This window comes from Tenrec ecaudatus, chromosome 5, assembly GCF_050624435.1.
Source record: "Tenrec ecaudatus isolate mTenEca1 chromosome 5, mTenEca1.hap1, whole genome shotgun sequence".
Classification (NCBI taxonomy): domain Eukaryota; kingdom Metazoa; phylum Chordata; class Mammalia; order Afrosoricida; family Tenrecidae; genus Tenrec; species Tenrec ecaudatus.
Genome location: NC_134534.1, coordinates 166,635,598 through 166,652,374, shown reverse-complemented (window position 1 = coordinate 166,652,374; position 16,777 = coordinate 166,635,598). Strand labels below are relative to the sequence as shown.

Here is a 16,777-nt window from a genome sequence, read left to right as displayed (position 1 = left end):
CACGACATCTCATGTACCTCCTTTCCACTCCGCCTGAGTGCCTCCCTTAGCAACATTCCAGACTTTGTCCAAGTGAAAGTGACAGAGGCTGGCGAGACGTAGGTTTATCCCTTGGTTCCGCCCTCTCGGTTTCAGGAAATCCTATTTTAGATAGTGCTTCATTGGTAGGTAGCGCCCACTCTGAACATTAGATGAACTGGAATTTCTAGGTGTTGTGGATTAATGAAAATTAATCTATCTATCTATCTATCTATCTATCTATCTATCTATCTATCTATCTATCTATCTATCTATCATGATTCCACAGCTATTTCATTGCCTCCCTCTTTCCACCAGTGAAACTGGGGACAGGTGATTTGGGAGGAAGTGATTAGACATCAACATTAGTTGAATCTTGGGCTGGAAGGCCTACAGCCTTCTCTGTAGGCAGGTAGATAAGGAGGAGGAGGGAGGAGGCTGATGCCAACCACACCCACCCATAAGGACAGGTTTTCTTCAGCCAGTAGCCCACTTGTGCCCCGCCCAGAGCTATTGAGGAGAGCCTCTGGTTCACAGGGCTGGCGATGCCACCCTGCCAGAGCTTCTGGGCAGATGAGGGACACATACAGGGCAGCCCTGCTCTAGGGACAGCGTTCCCGTGGTTTAGACTCTGGGGGCCACTGGGGACTGCACTCAAGCCCTTTCTCCCCACAGAGGAGAAGGTGGGAAAATTGTTCGATTGCTCGAGACAGAGGTGGGAAGTGAGAAGGGAGAAGAAAGAGATGGAAGGAGAGGGGTGGGGTAGGAAGGCAAGGCAGGAGCTAACCATTGGGCCCTCTCCAGGCACCGATGGCTGATAGAAGTTTCTTTCACAGAGAGTCAGGTGTCAGACTCAGCCAGACTCGGCCCAGGCCCCTACCTGGAAGGAGCCAGGCTTGGCCCACAGGGAGAAAGGGAAGCAGCCAATCCCATGGGAAAGGTGATATGCTGGCAGCCAGGGAGAATGTCAAGGTGTCAGATAGGGCCTAGAGAGATGTCCAATTCCCCTGTGTGTTAGTCTGGGTAAACTAGAGAAACAACTCATATGTGTAGAAGAGAGTTTTACATAAAGGGTAAGTGTACATTAAAAAAACATTCCAACCCAATGCTGTCCAAGCCCATAAGTCCAACATTAGCCCATATGTCCAACACTGATCTACAACGTCCTCCTTCATCTCACAAAATACACGCAAGGATGCCGACTGCAGAAGGAAAGTTGAATCAGTGAGCGAGTAAGCATCTCAGAGCTGGCAGGGGTCTCCACATGGCTGTTCCAGCACCCAGGGCTGCATCGGGGTAGGTCCATGCGGCTTCATCTTGGGGATGTCTTGCAGGAAGTGAGCCTTGCCAGCTGAAGCAGGGAACTGGCTAAGGTATCTGCACCCTGATCCGACCATCAGAAAGCAAGTGACCCAAGAACTAGAAAGGCGACCGAGCCATTTATCTCTCTGTGTTTATTCCACATGTGTTTATCGGCCAGGTTGACATAATAAACTTTAACTATTTCACCCTGGTTTCTTGATCTGGGAGTTCGAGGCCCCGCATCCTACTGTCTGCCTCAGTCTCTCATGTACTTGAGTAAAACATTTCCCCGGCTGAGCCTTCCTTTTGCCTTCCTTCCAAGTTCCTCCTCCTCCTCCTCCTCCTCCTCCTCCTCCTCCTCCTCCTCACCGCAGTCCCCTGGGAGTTTGTGCTGGGAGACCAACGTGCAAGCACGTATTGAGGCTCTGGGACTTGAGCAGATAAGTACGGGGATGACTCAGAGGGAGTAGGTGGTAACAGATGTATGCTGGGAGGTTGGCTTGGCGAATTCTCCTCCAAGGGCTGGCTTGGGTCTTGGTCTAGCCCAGGATCTGGGGAGCAATGTAGATTCGATTCAAAGCAGAAGAATCCTCAGCAAGCCACCCCGCCCCCATCCACAGAATGCACGCCCACATCCGGGCAGAGTTGGCAATAGGGGCTCCCAGAGAGCCTGCACACTGGTAAGAAGCAGAGCTAGCCACGTCTCATCCTGCGGTACCCTGGTGGAGCCGATGCCAGCTGCCGGCCCAGCTGCTCTCTCCTAGCCTTCGGGTACAGAGAGTCTCCCTTTCCATTCAAGTTCTGGAACATCTCATCCTTCAACTCTTAAAATCCAAGTGCTCCTCTGGGGGACACCCTGAGCCCATTTCCTTCTAAAACAGGAAAGAATCCCAGTTTCTGCGAACAAATCAAGTACTCTTTATTGGGGTGCGGTTCTGGGGCCCAGAAAATTCAGCTCTGTAGAGAAGTTCTAGTACTGTGTCAGGCAATATTCAGTTATAACCCAGGATATTTTCATTGGGCGGTTTCTAGAAGTAGATTACCAGGACTTTATTCCTCCTGCCTTAGTCCAGAAGCCCTCTGAAACCTGCACCTCAGGGGCGACCGCGGTGTGAGGTTCTTCTTTGTGGCTTTTCTGGCCCAGGGTTTGCAATTCGCTCAAAAGGCCAGGTGGAGTCTGCAGCTTGCCAGAGGCTGGCTTAGCTTCCCATCCATATAAACGACTTGCAATCCACCCAGTACGACTGGGCAGTGTACAAAAATCTATGCCTTGCCATGAAGAAGTTCTTTTACAAAATAATAATTTATAAATTACCAAGGTTTCACAAGGGAGGGAGGATGCAGGAGGGTGGGGAAAAATGAGGAGCTGATACCAAAGGCTCAAGTAGAAAAAAATGTTTTGAAAATGATGATGGCAACATATGTACAAATGTGCCTGATGGATTGTGATAAGAGCTGTATGAAATGATTTAAAAAAACAAAACAAACAGATGACTAACAGGTCTCAACTCTTTGGGGCTATTTCTTTTCCACTGGATAAATTTTATTTGCATCTGTAACACATGCAGTTATAAAAAGTAACAATTTTTCTAAAACTAGAACCTTTAGATTAAAAAATGATATTTTAAGTGAAAAGAAAAGAGAAAGAGGGTATTTTCCTATGCAAACAGTTAATCTCACAGCGGCTTTGTAGGGAGACCTCCTGAGCCTGGGAAAAGAACACATCCCTTGGACGCAGGCTCCCTGTGTTAGAAATCTCTAAGACTCAAAAAGAAGTATGGTCGTACTGGTCAGGGGCTACGACACCGAGCTGGTGACACTCACAGAGCTGCTCACTGAAGACAGAGGGAAACAGGGGCAAAGCCCCAGGTGAGGAAAACCAGGGCAGAACCAATGGAGAGGACCGGAAGAGGCCCAGGGGCAGACAGCAGTCAGGTGGTGGCACGAGCAGAGTGGAGTGCCCGAGGTAGGTACAGCGGAAGCCCATGCAGCTGCATGCCAGAGTCCAGCATGCAGAAGGATGGGGCACTGGGCCCAAATGCCTTTGGCAGTGGCAGATACTCCAATTCTGCTGAGAGATGTGCCCTATGGCTCAGAGGGGCCAGTCCTGAGGGGCCAAGGGGATGCCTATCTTGAGAAAGCCCAGGGGAAGCCTGTTCTGAGAGGGTCAAGAGGCCGCCTGCCAAGATGTGGGCATACATTGCACAGGGGTTGCCCGTAAAATATTTGTGCTTCGATAGCTATTGTCAAGCCAGCCTAGTCTTGGTACTGGCCCAGAGTGGTCCTCAAACTGCTGGCTGAGAGCTGTCCAGCCAGCACAGGGGGCCAAGACTCTGCCAAGAAAAGCTCCAGAGATGCACAGAGAACAAACCGAACCATGCTGCACCTGACCTGAGTGAGACTCACCTACTAAGAGAGGGAAAAGAGACACCTACTGAGCTGGACCACAGTGTATTTACCTAACGACATGGGAAAGGACACGGGTAACTGGGGAGGGGGAGATCTCCTCCTAGACATAAGTGAGTCCTCTCTCACACAAGTGGGGTCCTCATGGAGGTACAGTGGATTGGTTCCCCTAAAATCTGTCCCTAATGCTTGCATTCTATAAGGAATCTGATCCTGTTGTTTACTGTCTATCAATAATAAAAACAGCTCTCAACTGCCAACATCCTGGGAAAATCCTTGAGTGTGTGACCCAACCCAATCCGATTGTGAAGTGCTCTTCCTAGCAGGCTCATGGTTGCCTGGGATTTAAAGTGCAGGTTGTGGGTGTGCACAAACACACACAGATCAATGACCTGCTGGTATCGGAACCACTGGTGGCACTGCTGCCAGCATCACACCACCAGGCAGGTCCCCATTCTACAGCAAGCTGATGGACGAAAAACAAAGCGGGGGAGGACCAGGCCTTCAGGAATGGTAGTTATTGGACTGTAAACATTAAAAAAAATACCTTTGCACCCTTTCCTACTGGGATCAGAAGACTGGAATGGGCAGGATTCAACCTCCCACTGGTGATGGTCTTTGTCAAGGGCTAGACGCTTGTCTAGAGTGAGCAAGGAAAAGCTGTCTCTGTGGGTCTCAAGGTCAACCTCCCTCCCATCCTGGAAGGAGCCTTTTTGTCTCCACTTAGAGCAGTGGTTCTCAATCTTCCTAATGCCACGACCCTTTAATACAGTTCCTCATGTTGTGGTGATCAACCATATTATTTTTGTTAAAAAATTATTTTTGTTGCTACTTCATAACCGTAATGTTGATACGGTTATGAATCATTATGTAAATATCTGATAGGCAGGATGTATTTTCATGGTTACAGATTGAACAGAATTAAAGCATAGTGACTCATCACAAAACAAGATGTGATCATATATTGTGAAATATTTATTTCTAATGGCAAATAAATGAAATTTTGTCTTGAAGCATGGTGTAGCCTGGGTAACAGTCTTCACGCTGGATACTCGTACGTGGGCGTATCTGCATGTGGGCGGACCTGCCTGGAGACAGATAGAGGAGCAGTGTCTCGGTTCCTAAGACCATTGGAAATAGGTGTTGTCCAAGGGTCTTAAGCAACCCCTGTGAAGGGGTCGTTTGACCCACAATGGGGTCAAGATCCACAGGTTAAGAACTGCTGTCTTGATGGTTCATGAAAGACTGTGTGTTTGGTTTCTGATTAATTGGAATTTTGCGTCTTCCCCTTACCCTCTGTGAGCATGACACTGTGCTGTTTCTTTACCACCTTGTCATTAACAGGCCAGGCCTGGCCATCTTCCACTTTGGAAGATGCCACACGGACCCTTGGCCTCCCAGGAAGTTCCAAATGCTCCAAAGTCTCATCACCAATTTCACTCAGCTGTGAACACGTGACCTATAATGCAACTTAACCAATACCCCCTGTAAATCAAGGAGGAGCTAAGGTCCAACACAGGGACTGTTTGGGTTATGAAAAAGGAAAACCCCACAATGTGCTCTGAGAGGGGGAGACTTTGTGTTGGTCTCTTCTTGGCACCGGATCCTGTCTCTGGTTCTCCCTCCACTGAGCTCTCAAATTGTGAGGGCCTTTCACCAAAAGAGAAGGCCCTGGACCGGGTGGGAGAAAAAAGTAGGAAAAAATTCAAAATCACGAAAAGGGGAGAGTTACCAGCTCTCCCGGGAGGATAGCCCTTAGACACCCTCCAAATGCAGAGGGAACTAACTCCCTCTTGAGATCACTTCACAGGCAGACAAGGGGACAGCCTAGGATGTGACCCCATGGAGAGACATGTGCCTCCAAACAACCAATCACGGGAGACTCAAAGGGCGGGATGTGCCCCAGACTCAAACTCAAAAAGATGGACAAGTGGAAATAGGGGCCTGGGATGGAAGTGGGGAGAGTGCTGACTCCCATTAAGGGCGTTGTAACCTGAGTCAGGAAACAATGTATCTCTAATGTGTTGAATGGGAAACTAATTTGCTTTGTAAACTTTATACAAGATTAACAATACACATCAGAGGCCAGGGCTGGAAGAGGGCTACTGCTTCTTCCTTAACCTGGGATCCTCCCATCCCCCCCAAAACCCCCCCAGCTTCCTCCCCCACCCCCACTCCCCTGCCCAGCATCAGGTAATTACAGCCCAAGCTTTCAAAAGGCAGGGCAGGCTCAATTCTGCTCACCTCTTTGAATGCCTGTTACCTCATTTACTGGAAGCTGCACAGCCAGACTCCAGTTCCTGGGTAACAAACGAGCAGGGACCATCATTATCAGACAGATGGCAGACTCCTTTAAAGGCGTATATTAAACAATAAGATGCCACCGCAGGCCTCGCGACAAAGGAAAATCAACACAGATTTTGAGTCTGGCTTTGTTTCATTTTCACTTTCTCCCTCTCTCCTCCTGGGCAACGTTTCGGGGTGCCAGGTGCCAAAGGAACAGCAACAACAACAAAAAGGTTGCTTGTGATTCAAGGAAGATGATGCCAACATGCTGCCGTGATCGTGACCAGGTTATAGCATGAAGATCCCAGGCATCTGGGAAGATCACACCAGGCTTGCCAGTGACAGACAGATAGGGTGGGAATGAAATGGGCCCCACATGGAGAGCTCTCTGCACCAAATTGGGTCCAGAGCCCTCCCATGATGTCCTGTTGGATAACCAGGGTGTTGTGTTTGCACTCAAAGCATTCTATTAGAAAATCAGGTCAAATTCAAGGTGTACCTTTGAACAGCCTCTTACAGAAAAGGGGCTCCGTGCTTCCTTAGCATCTTCTAAGTGCCAGGTACCATCCTCGGTTCGTCTGACCTCATAGCCATCCTACAAAGCAGGCATCGTGGTCTCTACTGTTAGAAGAAGCAGAGAAGTGCTAAACAGGCCACCTGCTTGTAGGTTTGAGACTTCCTGCCAAATCAGATGACAAGAACAAAGACACAAGTTTTCCCTATCAGGCACTCCCTACACATCCCAATATGACATGGAGGGGACAACGGTGGAGTCAGAGGACTGGGCGCTGAATTCTCACGGGCCACACCACTTGTCAAGACATTTAAGTTCATGGAGCTCCACTTCCTCGTGAGACAGAGAAGTAGCCCCCTTCCCCAGAACGAAAAGAAACAGCACTCAGGTAGATTCCACTCACAGTGCTTGGCGCCTAGTATACTGTCTATCAGTATTTATTGAAAATGCAAAATATCAACAGCTAATGGCATTGTAGGAGTGAATGTGGAGATAAGACTTCCTAAGAAATTAAGACCATAGCCAACTGCAGAGGAAATTAGCAATCAGGTCAATTCACAAGGGCAAATCATGTACAACTCTTTTTAATATGACTGAACTGTTGAATTGTATGGGTATGTGAATTACTTGCCAATAAAGCTGTTAAGAAAAGAACAAATCATAATTTGATATGAAAATGCATAAAAACAACACATCTGGGCTGATTATGAGTGGGTGCAAAAAGCTTGCTGATGGAAACGAGGCCAGACGGCTCTTGTGGGAGGTGCACTGGAATACTTTCTACAGGAAGAAGATTCATCATTTTCAAAGGAGTCGTGAGGGGAAAGGGAACATCCAAGAAAGATTCCATTCATAAACAGCTCAACAAAAGTGAAAATCCATTCCCATAGCCCCTTTCTATTCAGTGCCATTCATTAATAGTGAAGGAAAATGTAAGCAAAGCAATGGATAGAGGTATAAGTATAGGTGTGGACATATATAAATACATTAATCCACAAACAAAGAGGTGTTGGCCTCTGTACATAGATTTACTCAGCAATACACTGTGGTAGTAGATGGACTTCAAGCCTCTGTTCATACCCTCCCTCAACGCAAGAACACTTTGTTCTAACAAATCGGCATTCTGAGATACTCACCCTCCCAACACAATCGCTGAAGACAAAACGGGTGCATAAATAAATGTGGTAAAGAATGCAGATGGTGCCTGGCTATTAAAGGATATAGCATATGGGGTCCTAAAGGTTTGAAGGCAAACACGCAGCCATTCAGCAGAGAAGCAACAAGCCCACATGGAAGAAGCACACCGTTGGTGCAATCACGAGGAGTCTTCAGGACCAGATAATAGGCATCAGAAGACACATAAAAAACAAACAAAAACATATTGTGGAGAAGAGGGGGGTGAGGGGTGGAGCAGAGAACCAAAGCCCATTTGTAGCCAACACCCCCATAGGGCCCACAGGGAAGGAATGAGTCAACCGGGGTACAGTAAAGCATTAATGAAACACACTATATTCCTCTGGTTCCTTGAGGCTTCCTCAACCCCCATGCCACTCCCCACTATCAGGACCCCAGTACTGCTTATCAGTTCAGACTAGACCAGAACATGTACACAGGTATCAAAAAGAGATGGGGGCTTACAACACACAGAATTCAGGAACAGGAGTGGGAATAGCGATACCATAAGGGTAGGGATAAAGTGGGGAGGGGAAGGGAGAAAGGGGAATCGATCACAATGATCGACACATAACCATATACCCCTCTCTAGGGGGCAGAACAACAGAAAACATAGGGGAAGGGAGATAGGGTCGGTGTAAGATATGAAAATAAGTTATAATCTACCATGGGGAGATGCGGGGGGGGGGGGGATGAGGAGCTGATACCAAGGGCTCAAGAGAAAGTAAGTGTCTGCCACAAATGATGTATGTACGGATTGTGAAGAGTTGTATGAGCCCCTAATAAAATGATTTTTAAAAGGAAGTAAATGTCTGCAAATGAATGAAAGCAATATACGTACAAACATGCCGGATGCAATCAATGTATGGATTGTAACAAGAGATATAAGAGTCCCCAATAAAATGATAATAAAAAAAATCTGACACCAATTGGGGGTGGTGGTGGCTGGCTGTACAATCTAACAAATTTACTGATATCAATAATCTATACACTTGAACAGGGGTTGAATTGCATAAGGAACAAACCAAATTAAAGCAGTTGCCAATATTACGTGCAGCTTATATACTGACAAGCACCTCATTAAACTATCTTCTCAGCTAAGAGGCTTAGGCTTACAACTTTTTAGATATTCCAGGCATTTGGCCTAATATTGATTGTGATACCACTGTTCTCCTACCTCCTAGTTTATCACCCATCCATCCCTTAGTCTGTCTCATAAGTGCTTGGGTCTTAAAAGCTGATGAGCAGCTCCCCAAGGCACAACTGTTCTCTATTCACTGGGAGACATGAAGCAAGGTGGAGGACATGGAATGATATGCATCTAATCACCTCAATGTACAACTACTTCCTTTGCCATGAAACCAAAAGAGCTGGTCACACTGAGTATTTTGATCAAAGGTTCTATGGAAGAATTCTGATCAAAAGAGGGAAAATCCAGAAGAGAATCTCAAATTCTAATGGCACCCAACCTCTCTAGCTATAGTCATGGAGGGTAGATAACTCACCCCACCCCCACCCAAAATAAAATAAAACTATTATCCCGAGGAAATCCTTAAACCTTGAACTGAAATGATCCTCTGGAATCATCTTCGAAGCCAATTATAATTTAGTCTAATTAGAAGAGAATGCCTGCAGTAAGCATGATGCCCTTTTAAAGAATTATCCATGTGAAAAAGGCAACTCAAAAGGACAGATGAGACGTGTAGTGGGGACGGGTGGCCTGTGTCACTGACGGGGAAGCAGGCCCTGAATGCTACATGTTTAAGAATGGTTGTCATTGTTTATGTTTTAACTACGATAAACAGATTAATTAAAAATAATTGTAATTAGTTAGTTGATAAATTAAGAACATCCCAGAAAGACGTGGGGGAATGAGATCATGACCTAGAGTTTGACAACTATTGATTTTCCTACCAGTCCGGGAACTCACCTGAGGGGAAGCCGGGCCTGGAGAGCAACAGAAAAGGCCTCAAGGTCAAGGGATTGGGGTCACCAACTTCCTGAGGCCACTGGCCTCCCTCCTCCCCACCCCATGCCTAGCCAAACAAAACACAAAACAAAATTACCAGTGTTGGGTCTCAGGAGACCTGCTTCTCTTACCAGCTAAACCCCTTTGTGACATTAGGCAAAATGATGAATGGTCTGAAGTAGTCTAGATTTTCAATTATCTCCACTCTATGAATTTAGCCTCTTTGTGTCAGTTTCCTCTTATATAAATGGGAGTTTACACTGATCTCACAGGCCTGATGTTGGCCTAAACCAGCAGTTCTCAACCTGTGGGTCACGACCCCTTTGGGGGTTGAAGGACCCTCTCACAGGGGTCGCCCAATTCATAACAGTAGCAAAATGACAGTGATGAAGTGGCAACGAAATAATTTTATGGCTTGGGGAGGGCACCACAACATGAGGAACTGTATTAAAGGGTCGTAGCATTAGGAAGTTGAGAACTGCTGAGCTCAACGAACAAAAACAAAAAATCTACTTTAGATTGGAGCTTGCCCTTGAAAGTCCTCGTGCAAAGAGTGGCAGCAGTTGGACCAATGAGATGTTCCTAGACATACCTTGCCTCCCTGCTCAGGAAAAGCAAATGGTGTTGTTTTCCAGTTAGACATCAGGTGGAGCCTTGCAGGGATGTGTAGAGCCCAGAACCACAGGCCCAGTCTCAACGCACCAATCAACTGCTATTCCTAGGAAGCACCCTGGAATGCCTCTGCTTCCCTCCCATTGCTCTCATAGTCCTCTTCCTCCATCCATTCTTCACAAATCCTGGGATTGTCACACACACTCACCCTCCCCCCTCCCCCCACCTGCCTTCTCTACCCAAATGGGAGCTTTCTGCAGGGAATGGTTATGCCTGGTTCCTGAAGCCGCTGGTCAACCCAGCCCTGGTGTCGCTAGCTGATGAGGCCCAGTCTTGTCTCTTTCAGAACCGATCACCTGAACCACACAGGCCAGGCCTTGATCCTCTGCCGGCAGACAGTTCTGTAAACATGGAAGCACAGAACCAAGCCCGTGTTTCTCTCATGATTCCCCTCGCCCCCAGTGATATCAATCACCAGCACCCAATGCCACAGCCAGCATCACCGGCCATTCCCCTCAGACAGATCGGGGCAGCCCCCAGTTTGGTGATGAGTTCAGAGTACCTGACCTGTCCTTCTAGCCCCAGCCATAGAGCATGGAAAGTCAGGCAGGGCTCCCCACCCAGGCCCTCCCACCACCCTCTGCTCAGAACTCTGCAGAAGCTCCCAAATCCCCCGGCCGACCTCCTCCTCCTCTCCTGGGGGAACAAACAACGTTGGGTGGGCCACTGGGGAAGGCCTTCTCCCATCTTCTCTTTTCTCCTTTCTTGCCCCACCCACCCTCGGGGTACTCCTCACAGGTCCAACCAACACACACGTAAGGGACACCATCTGGAGCGGGAGGCCAGCGTGGCATGGTCAAGAAGTCCAAGTGCAGCTCGAAACGAGGGTGCAGGACAAGGGAGAGGGAAAGGCAAAGAAGGCAGATTTTCTCTTAGGTTTCCCTGAGAGGATTATAAAGGGAGACAAGAAATGGGGTGGGGAGGGGGGCATGCCTGAGACTCAGAAACCAGCTTTGCAGCCACCTTGGCCACCCAATGCCAGCCTCGCAGTGGCAGAGAGACAGAACTCAGACAAGGAGAGAGCTGAACCTCCACCCCGCCCCCCCCACCCACACCACTGTCGTTTGTTATTCTCTTTGAACAAAAAAAAAGTTATGTAAAGGGGGAAAAAAGCCCCAGACCAAATGTAGGAAGGGAACATTTTGCTCAGCTGTGGGTATTTCATTTAACAAGAGACCCCTGGAGCAGAAGGAACAATTCCGCATCCGTCTTGGAGGCAGAGGAGACAGCGTGTCCCAGGAGAGACGCCCAAGCAAGCCCCATACACACCGACTCTCAGGAGGTCTGCGTTCTCAGCCCCAGCCCTGCTGGAGACTCCCACCTCCTGGATACGAAGAAGTGGAGGAGTAAAGAGGCAAGTGATGGGGACACAGCACTCACAGCTCTGAGCAATCCTGCTGCCTCACTTGACAGGTCCATAAGAGAAAGGGTTTCCCCGGCCTCGGCACAGGCGATTCCTGAGCTCCCCAGCGCTCCGGGAGGCTGCCACAGCTCATCTGCAACAGATGGGGCCCAGGGCTGGGTGTGTGCCCAGTCCCCAGCTCCGCACAGCAAGCGGGTGGCAGGCAGCATGAGTTGGCCCAAGCAGTGAAGGGTGGCAATCCTCCTTGCCCCGGGGTCTGGCTTGCTGCTGCTCAAAGCAGGGGCAGAATACAGGCGAGTCTGGTGGGCCGCAGAGAACTGTCATCCCTGCCTGTGGAGGAACCGCCCCGTCGTCCAGCAGGGCTGTGGGAGGGGGAAGGATGCAGGGAGCACTTTTAAAAAGACAGGCAGCAGGAGAAATGGAGACAGCAGTGGGAGTCGGTGATGCAGCAGGGCCTCTGGTCCCTGTCACTCTCCACCAGCCCGGGCCTCACCAGTCCCCATCAGCACTCACAAAAGGCCGAGAGGACTCCCGAGGAAGGAGGGCGAGGGCAACAGCAAGTTGGCTTCAGAAATCTGTACCCTAATGATCCCTGTTTCTGGAACAGAGCGCAGCCTTCTTTCTGGCAAGAAGGATAGCTAAGCTTCCCAAACGGTCCCCAAGATACCCAGGGCCCCCAACTCCATCAGGTCATCTCCAGGTCCCTGAAGGCTATGGGCTCCCTGCTCTTAAGGAGCATCAGGTGACTGGGGGGTGGGGGAGCAGGGGACGGACTTGCCCGGCGAAGAGAAAAGAACGACTCTTACTTCAGAACACTGCCCTGATCGTGCCGAAAACTTTCAAGCAGTGGAGGAATCGCTTTGAAAGACAGTAAGCAACCACCACCGAGATTCAGGCATTGAGGTGATCCTGGCAGGTTGATCTAGAAGGTTGGACTTAGTTTGCCTAGAATCTCCTAAGGTTCCAAGTATAACACTTACTCACCGGTAAGTCTGTGGGTCAGGAAGCACTATAGAAGTTAAAGGTGGGACAAGACACCGCTTGGTTAATTGTCAAGTCTCTTGAACTGAAGGCAATTAAATAAAAGATGGGGGCTTTGGGGAAGAATTCTAAGGAGTCTGGAAGTCTACGGCCCCCTTAAGACTCATTTCAGCCCAAGAGGCTCAAATCCCCGAGGTCAGCTGATGCTGAACCAGATGCACTGTACACAGTGAGCAAAATGTCAAGAGTTTAGCAGACTGTCCCTCTATATTGGATGCAGGCCACATCCCTGAGGAAACTCCCTTCGAACGTATGGTCTGCGCACAGCGCACAGAAGAGTGCATTACAGAAGTAATTACATCACATCACATCTCATCCTGAGAGATGACTATAGAATTATGTAATTGCCAAAACACATCCTAACTCCCAAGCCATTCACAATTGTGGCTCAGACAAGCTTATGTCCAATCTCTCTCATCACCAGTCTCTACAAAGAGAGCAAGGAGTTACCTAATCTACCTCCAGGTCCTTCCCAGACATACACTCTTCTATTGAGTCAATCAGGTTCAAGTCCTGGCTCGGGTAGTTCTTTTCCAAATCTCAATTCATCCTTTAAAAAAAAAATCTGAGCAAAAACACTTGCTCCCAGAGTTGCAGCAGGACAATGGATGAGAAAGCATCCGGACAAAAATGAGCCTTAGCAAGGGACGTGCAGGATTATCAGGGAATCAGGAAGTGGCGCTAGAGGAGCGTGAACTCACGGTTGAGCGAAAGGCTGGCACCACAAACGATGAGCAGAGCGGAGCGGACACCCTGCAGTCAGGCCCCTGAACACCCATTATTCTAAGGGGACACCAGGTTCCAGCCAATCACAATATTCTCCCCCGCTGGTTCTGGAACTAGCCCTGCCCGGCTCATTGAGCTGGTTTTTGTTTTTTCCCTTTTTACTGTGTGCTTTATTCCAAAGCACACAAACAAGTCTTAAAAAAAAAAAAAACCTAATTAGGTTTGCTTGGAAATGCTGGAATTACCAGGAAAATGGCTGCCAAGATGCAGAAGATTCAAAGGTTTGCTACTCTCTGAGGCAAGTCCCTGGGAATGACTGATGGGGTGTGAGGGACTTTCTGCTTTTCTACCTGCCAGCTCCTCTTGGTCTCAGGTACCTGGTGTTACTCGGTAGAGTAGGAAACACAAACAACTCTGCTCTGGCTTGCAAAATACCAACCACCAGGTCGGATATGGTTCACACCTGTATTTATCCTTGCGGCGGAACTCTCCACTCTACTATTAGGCTCACTTGGGCTCGAATTTCACACAGTGTGCTCTTCTTGGGGGGGTGGGGGTGGGGGTGTGTGTGTGCACACAGTTGTCTTAAAGCACAAAGCAGAATTTATATGGAAGATACTGTGTAAACTTGAAAAACCATTGTTGGTCCAATTGACCAGCCTCAGGTTATGGAAAGGATATAGTGGAAAGAATCATTCTATCTGTGGTTAGGTTTGTGTCAACTTGACTAAGCTGTAGCACCCAATTACTTAACCAAATACGAATTTAGGTATTGCTGTGAAAGCATCTGTGGATGAGGCTAACCTCTGCAGTCGGTGGACATGACGTAAAGATGACCCTGGATGATGCAGATGGACCTCATCCAATCGGCTGAAGGTCTTAAGAACAAAAGCTGAGGACTCCCAAAAGAAAGTCTGCTTCATCGCTGCAGAAACAAACCCTACACACACCTTGCTTCAGCGCATCCAGTGTCAACCCTCACTCAGTGGCTTCCTACCAGTGCTTCCTGTTTCCATCCCTCCTCCTTGACTAAGCATCTGCCCTCAGGTAAACATTATCCTTTTGAATTTCAATAGTCAATTATCCTAACACAGAGGTTCCTTCAGTTCCAGACCTGAAGGGTGCCTAAGGGTCAGAGTATTGGAGGTCATATGGGTCTGTATCCCACCAATCAGTCTGGTCTGATTTACATTGGGTTCCACATTTTTATTTCACTGTATCCAGGATCTTCTAATGTGAACCTTTTAAACTTTTTTTCTTTCAGTGCCAGGGGGTTTACAGAATGCTACCTCACCTGACTTAACAGGTACAGAAGCAAAATAACTGCTATTTTATCAAAAAAGGAAACTGTGCCTGAGAGAGAGGCCATATTGCCGACGATGACAGCACAGATACGGTTATGGAGCCAGGATCCGATCGCAGGCCCCTTCCCAGTTTCTTCTGCACCTCACACTGCTCTATGAAGTCACACCCCTGCTCTTATCTTTTGCTCATTTGCATCTTATGATTTTCCTGGAGACCAGGAATGCTTACTGTTTGGGTAATTAATAACGAGGGACATGCTCACACACTAACTAGGTCATACGGGTAGACTTCTACCTTCAAGAAAATCCGAAATGCTAACAGAAGCGCATGCACGTGTGGAGGGAGGGTGGGGTGGAAAGGGGGAACTGATTACAAGATCTATATATAACCTCCCTGGGGGACGGACAATAGAAAAGTGGATGAAGGGAGACATCGGACAGTGCAAAATATGACAAAATTATAATTTTTAAATTATCAAGAGTTCATGAGGGAGGGGGAAGTGGGGAGGGAGGAGAAAAAATGAGGAGCTGATGCCAGGGGCTTAAGTGGAGAGCAAATGTTTTGAGAATGATGAGGGCAATGAATGTACAAATGTGCTTTACACAATTGATGTATGTATGGATTGTGATAAGAGTTGTATGAGCCCCTAATAAAATGATTTTTTTAAAAAGAAGAAGTGCATGCACGTAATCTCTGTAGCAACAGGGCTGGCCTAGCTGCTACGTCACCATCCAAATGTGAGGTTACTGTGACATGTGTTCATACGCCGTGAGCCATATACTGTGTTATGAAACTTCATGGCAAAGAGGAGTGGTCACTTCAAAGCATTCTGGATGACATGGGATAGGGAGGCAAACCTGGACCTGGGCACCGCATTTCTTTGGCTATATGAGAGCTACTGAAAGGGGGGAGTGAACAGGGCACACATGTATGAAAAACCCCACCCCTCTCACATGTCCTTAGCATCCCAGAATTTAGCACAAACCCATGCTGTCTTCAGCCATTAGCCTAGAAGTCAGAGGCTACTGCCAAGCTCTCCCATCCACGCTGCAGCCAGGTGGGGCTTACAGGAGTCCTTCTGTAAGTGGACACAGCAGCTGTCCTGAGACCAGATGTTGCTCAATAAAACCTTTCTTGTTCCCCAGAGGAGGCCAACCCTGTCACTGCCCTTGGGTCCAGAACACTTGAGCCTGTGAAAGTGAGAAGATAAGACTGCCAGAGGGAATTTCCCCCAGGCTCCATCCTCCAGGTGTTCACTTGCTGCACTTACATTTCAATGCCAAGGTTGGGCTGGCCAGGTGATGTGGTAAGCCCTAAGAACCAGCTTGGGAGAACCACAGACCAATCAGGGAAGCCATTGTGTTAGTTTACCTTGGAACCTCCTTGCTCATGTACAGTGTGAGGGAGACTGTCCCTGTGAGCACAGACACACAAAGGTCCCCAGGCAGCTTCTGAAAAGCCCTGGGAACCAACATGCCCCTTAAGCATCCTATTGAAATACACCAGGGGTTTATTCACCAGCTTTAGGTCTGTGAGAAATACTGTTTTGTTGTATCAGTTCAAGGCCCAGACACCTACTGGCCTACACAACCCCCTTGTAGGGTAGCCACTGCTGAACTCTTTATTTTAAAATTTATTTAATCATTTTATTGGGGGCTCATACAACCCTTATCACAATCCATCCATTCATCCATCCATTGTGTCAAGCACATTTGTACATTTGTTGCCACCATCATTCTCAAAACATTTGCCTTCTTACTTGAGCCCCTGGCATCAGCTCATTTTTACCCCTCCCTCCCCGTTCCCCCCTCCCTCATGAACCCTTGATAATTTATAAATTAATATTTTGTCATATCTTACACTGTCTGACGCCTCCTTTCACCCACTTTTCTACACCACCCTCCTTCTGCCCTGCCGGTATCGCCACTATCAGCACTGGTCCTGAAGGGATCATCCGCCCTGGATTCCCTGTGTTTCCAGTTCCTATCTGTACTAGTGTACA

The 16,777-nt window shown here is 48.1% G+C and overlaps 1 protein-coding gene across 3 annotated transcripts in view; it reads right to left on the bottom strand.

The window, feature by feature from the left end:
- The window catches only part of PRKAG2 (protein kinase AMP-activated non-catalytic subunit gamma 2), a 305,092-nt gene that overhangs the window by 224,859 nt on the left and 63,456 nt on the right, over nt 1-16,777 (bottom strand). The window contains exon 1 of one of the 3 annotated variants that reach the window (XM_075550212.1): nt 11,721-11,980. The exons of 1 other annotated variant lie outside the window; for it this stretch is intronic. In XM_075550212.1, coding sequence (XP_075406327.1) covers nt 11,721-11,912 — 192 coding nt within the window. In that variant the 5' untranslated portion in view covers nt 11,913-11,980. Of the gene's footprint in view, nt 1-11,720; nt 11,981-16,777 lie in introns of those variants that run through there. One more of the 3 variants, XM_075550211.1, reaches the window with a different exon arrangement.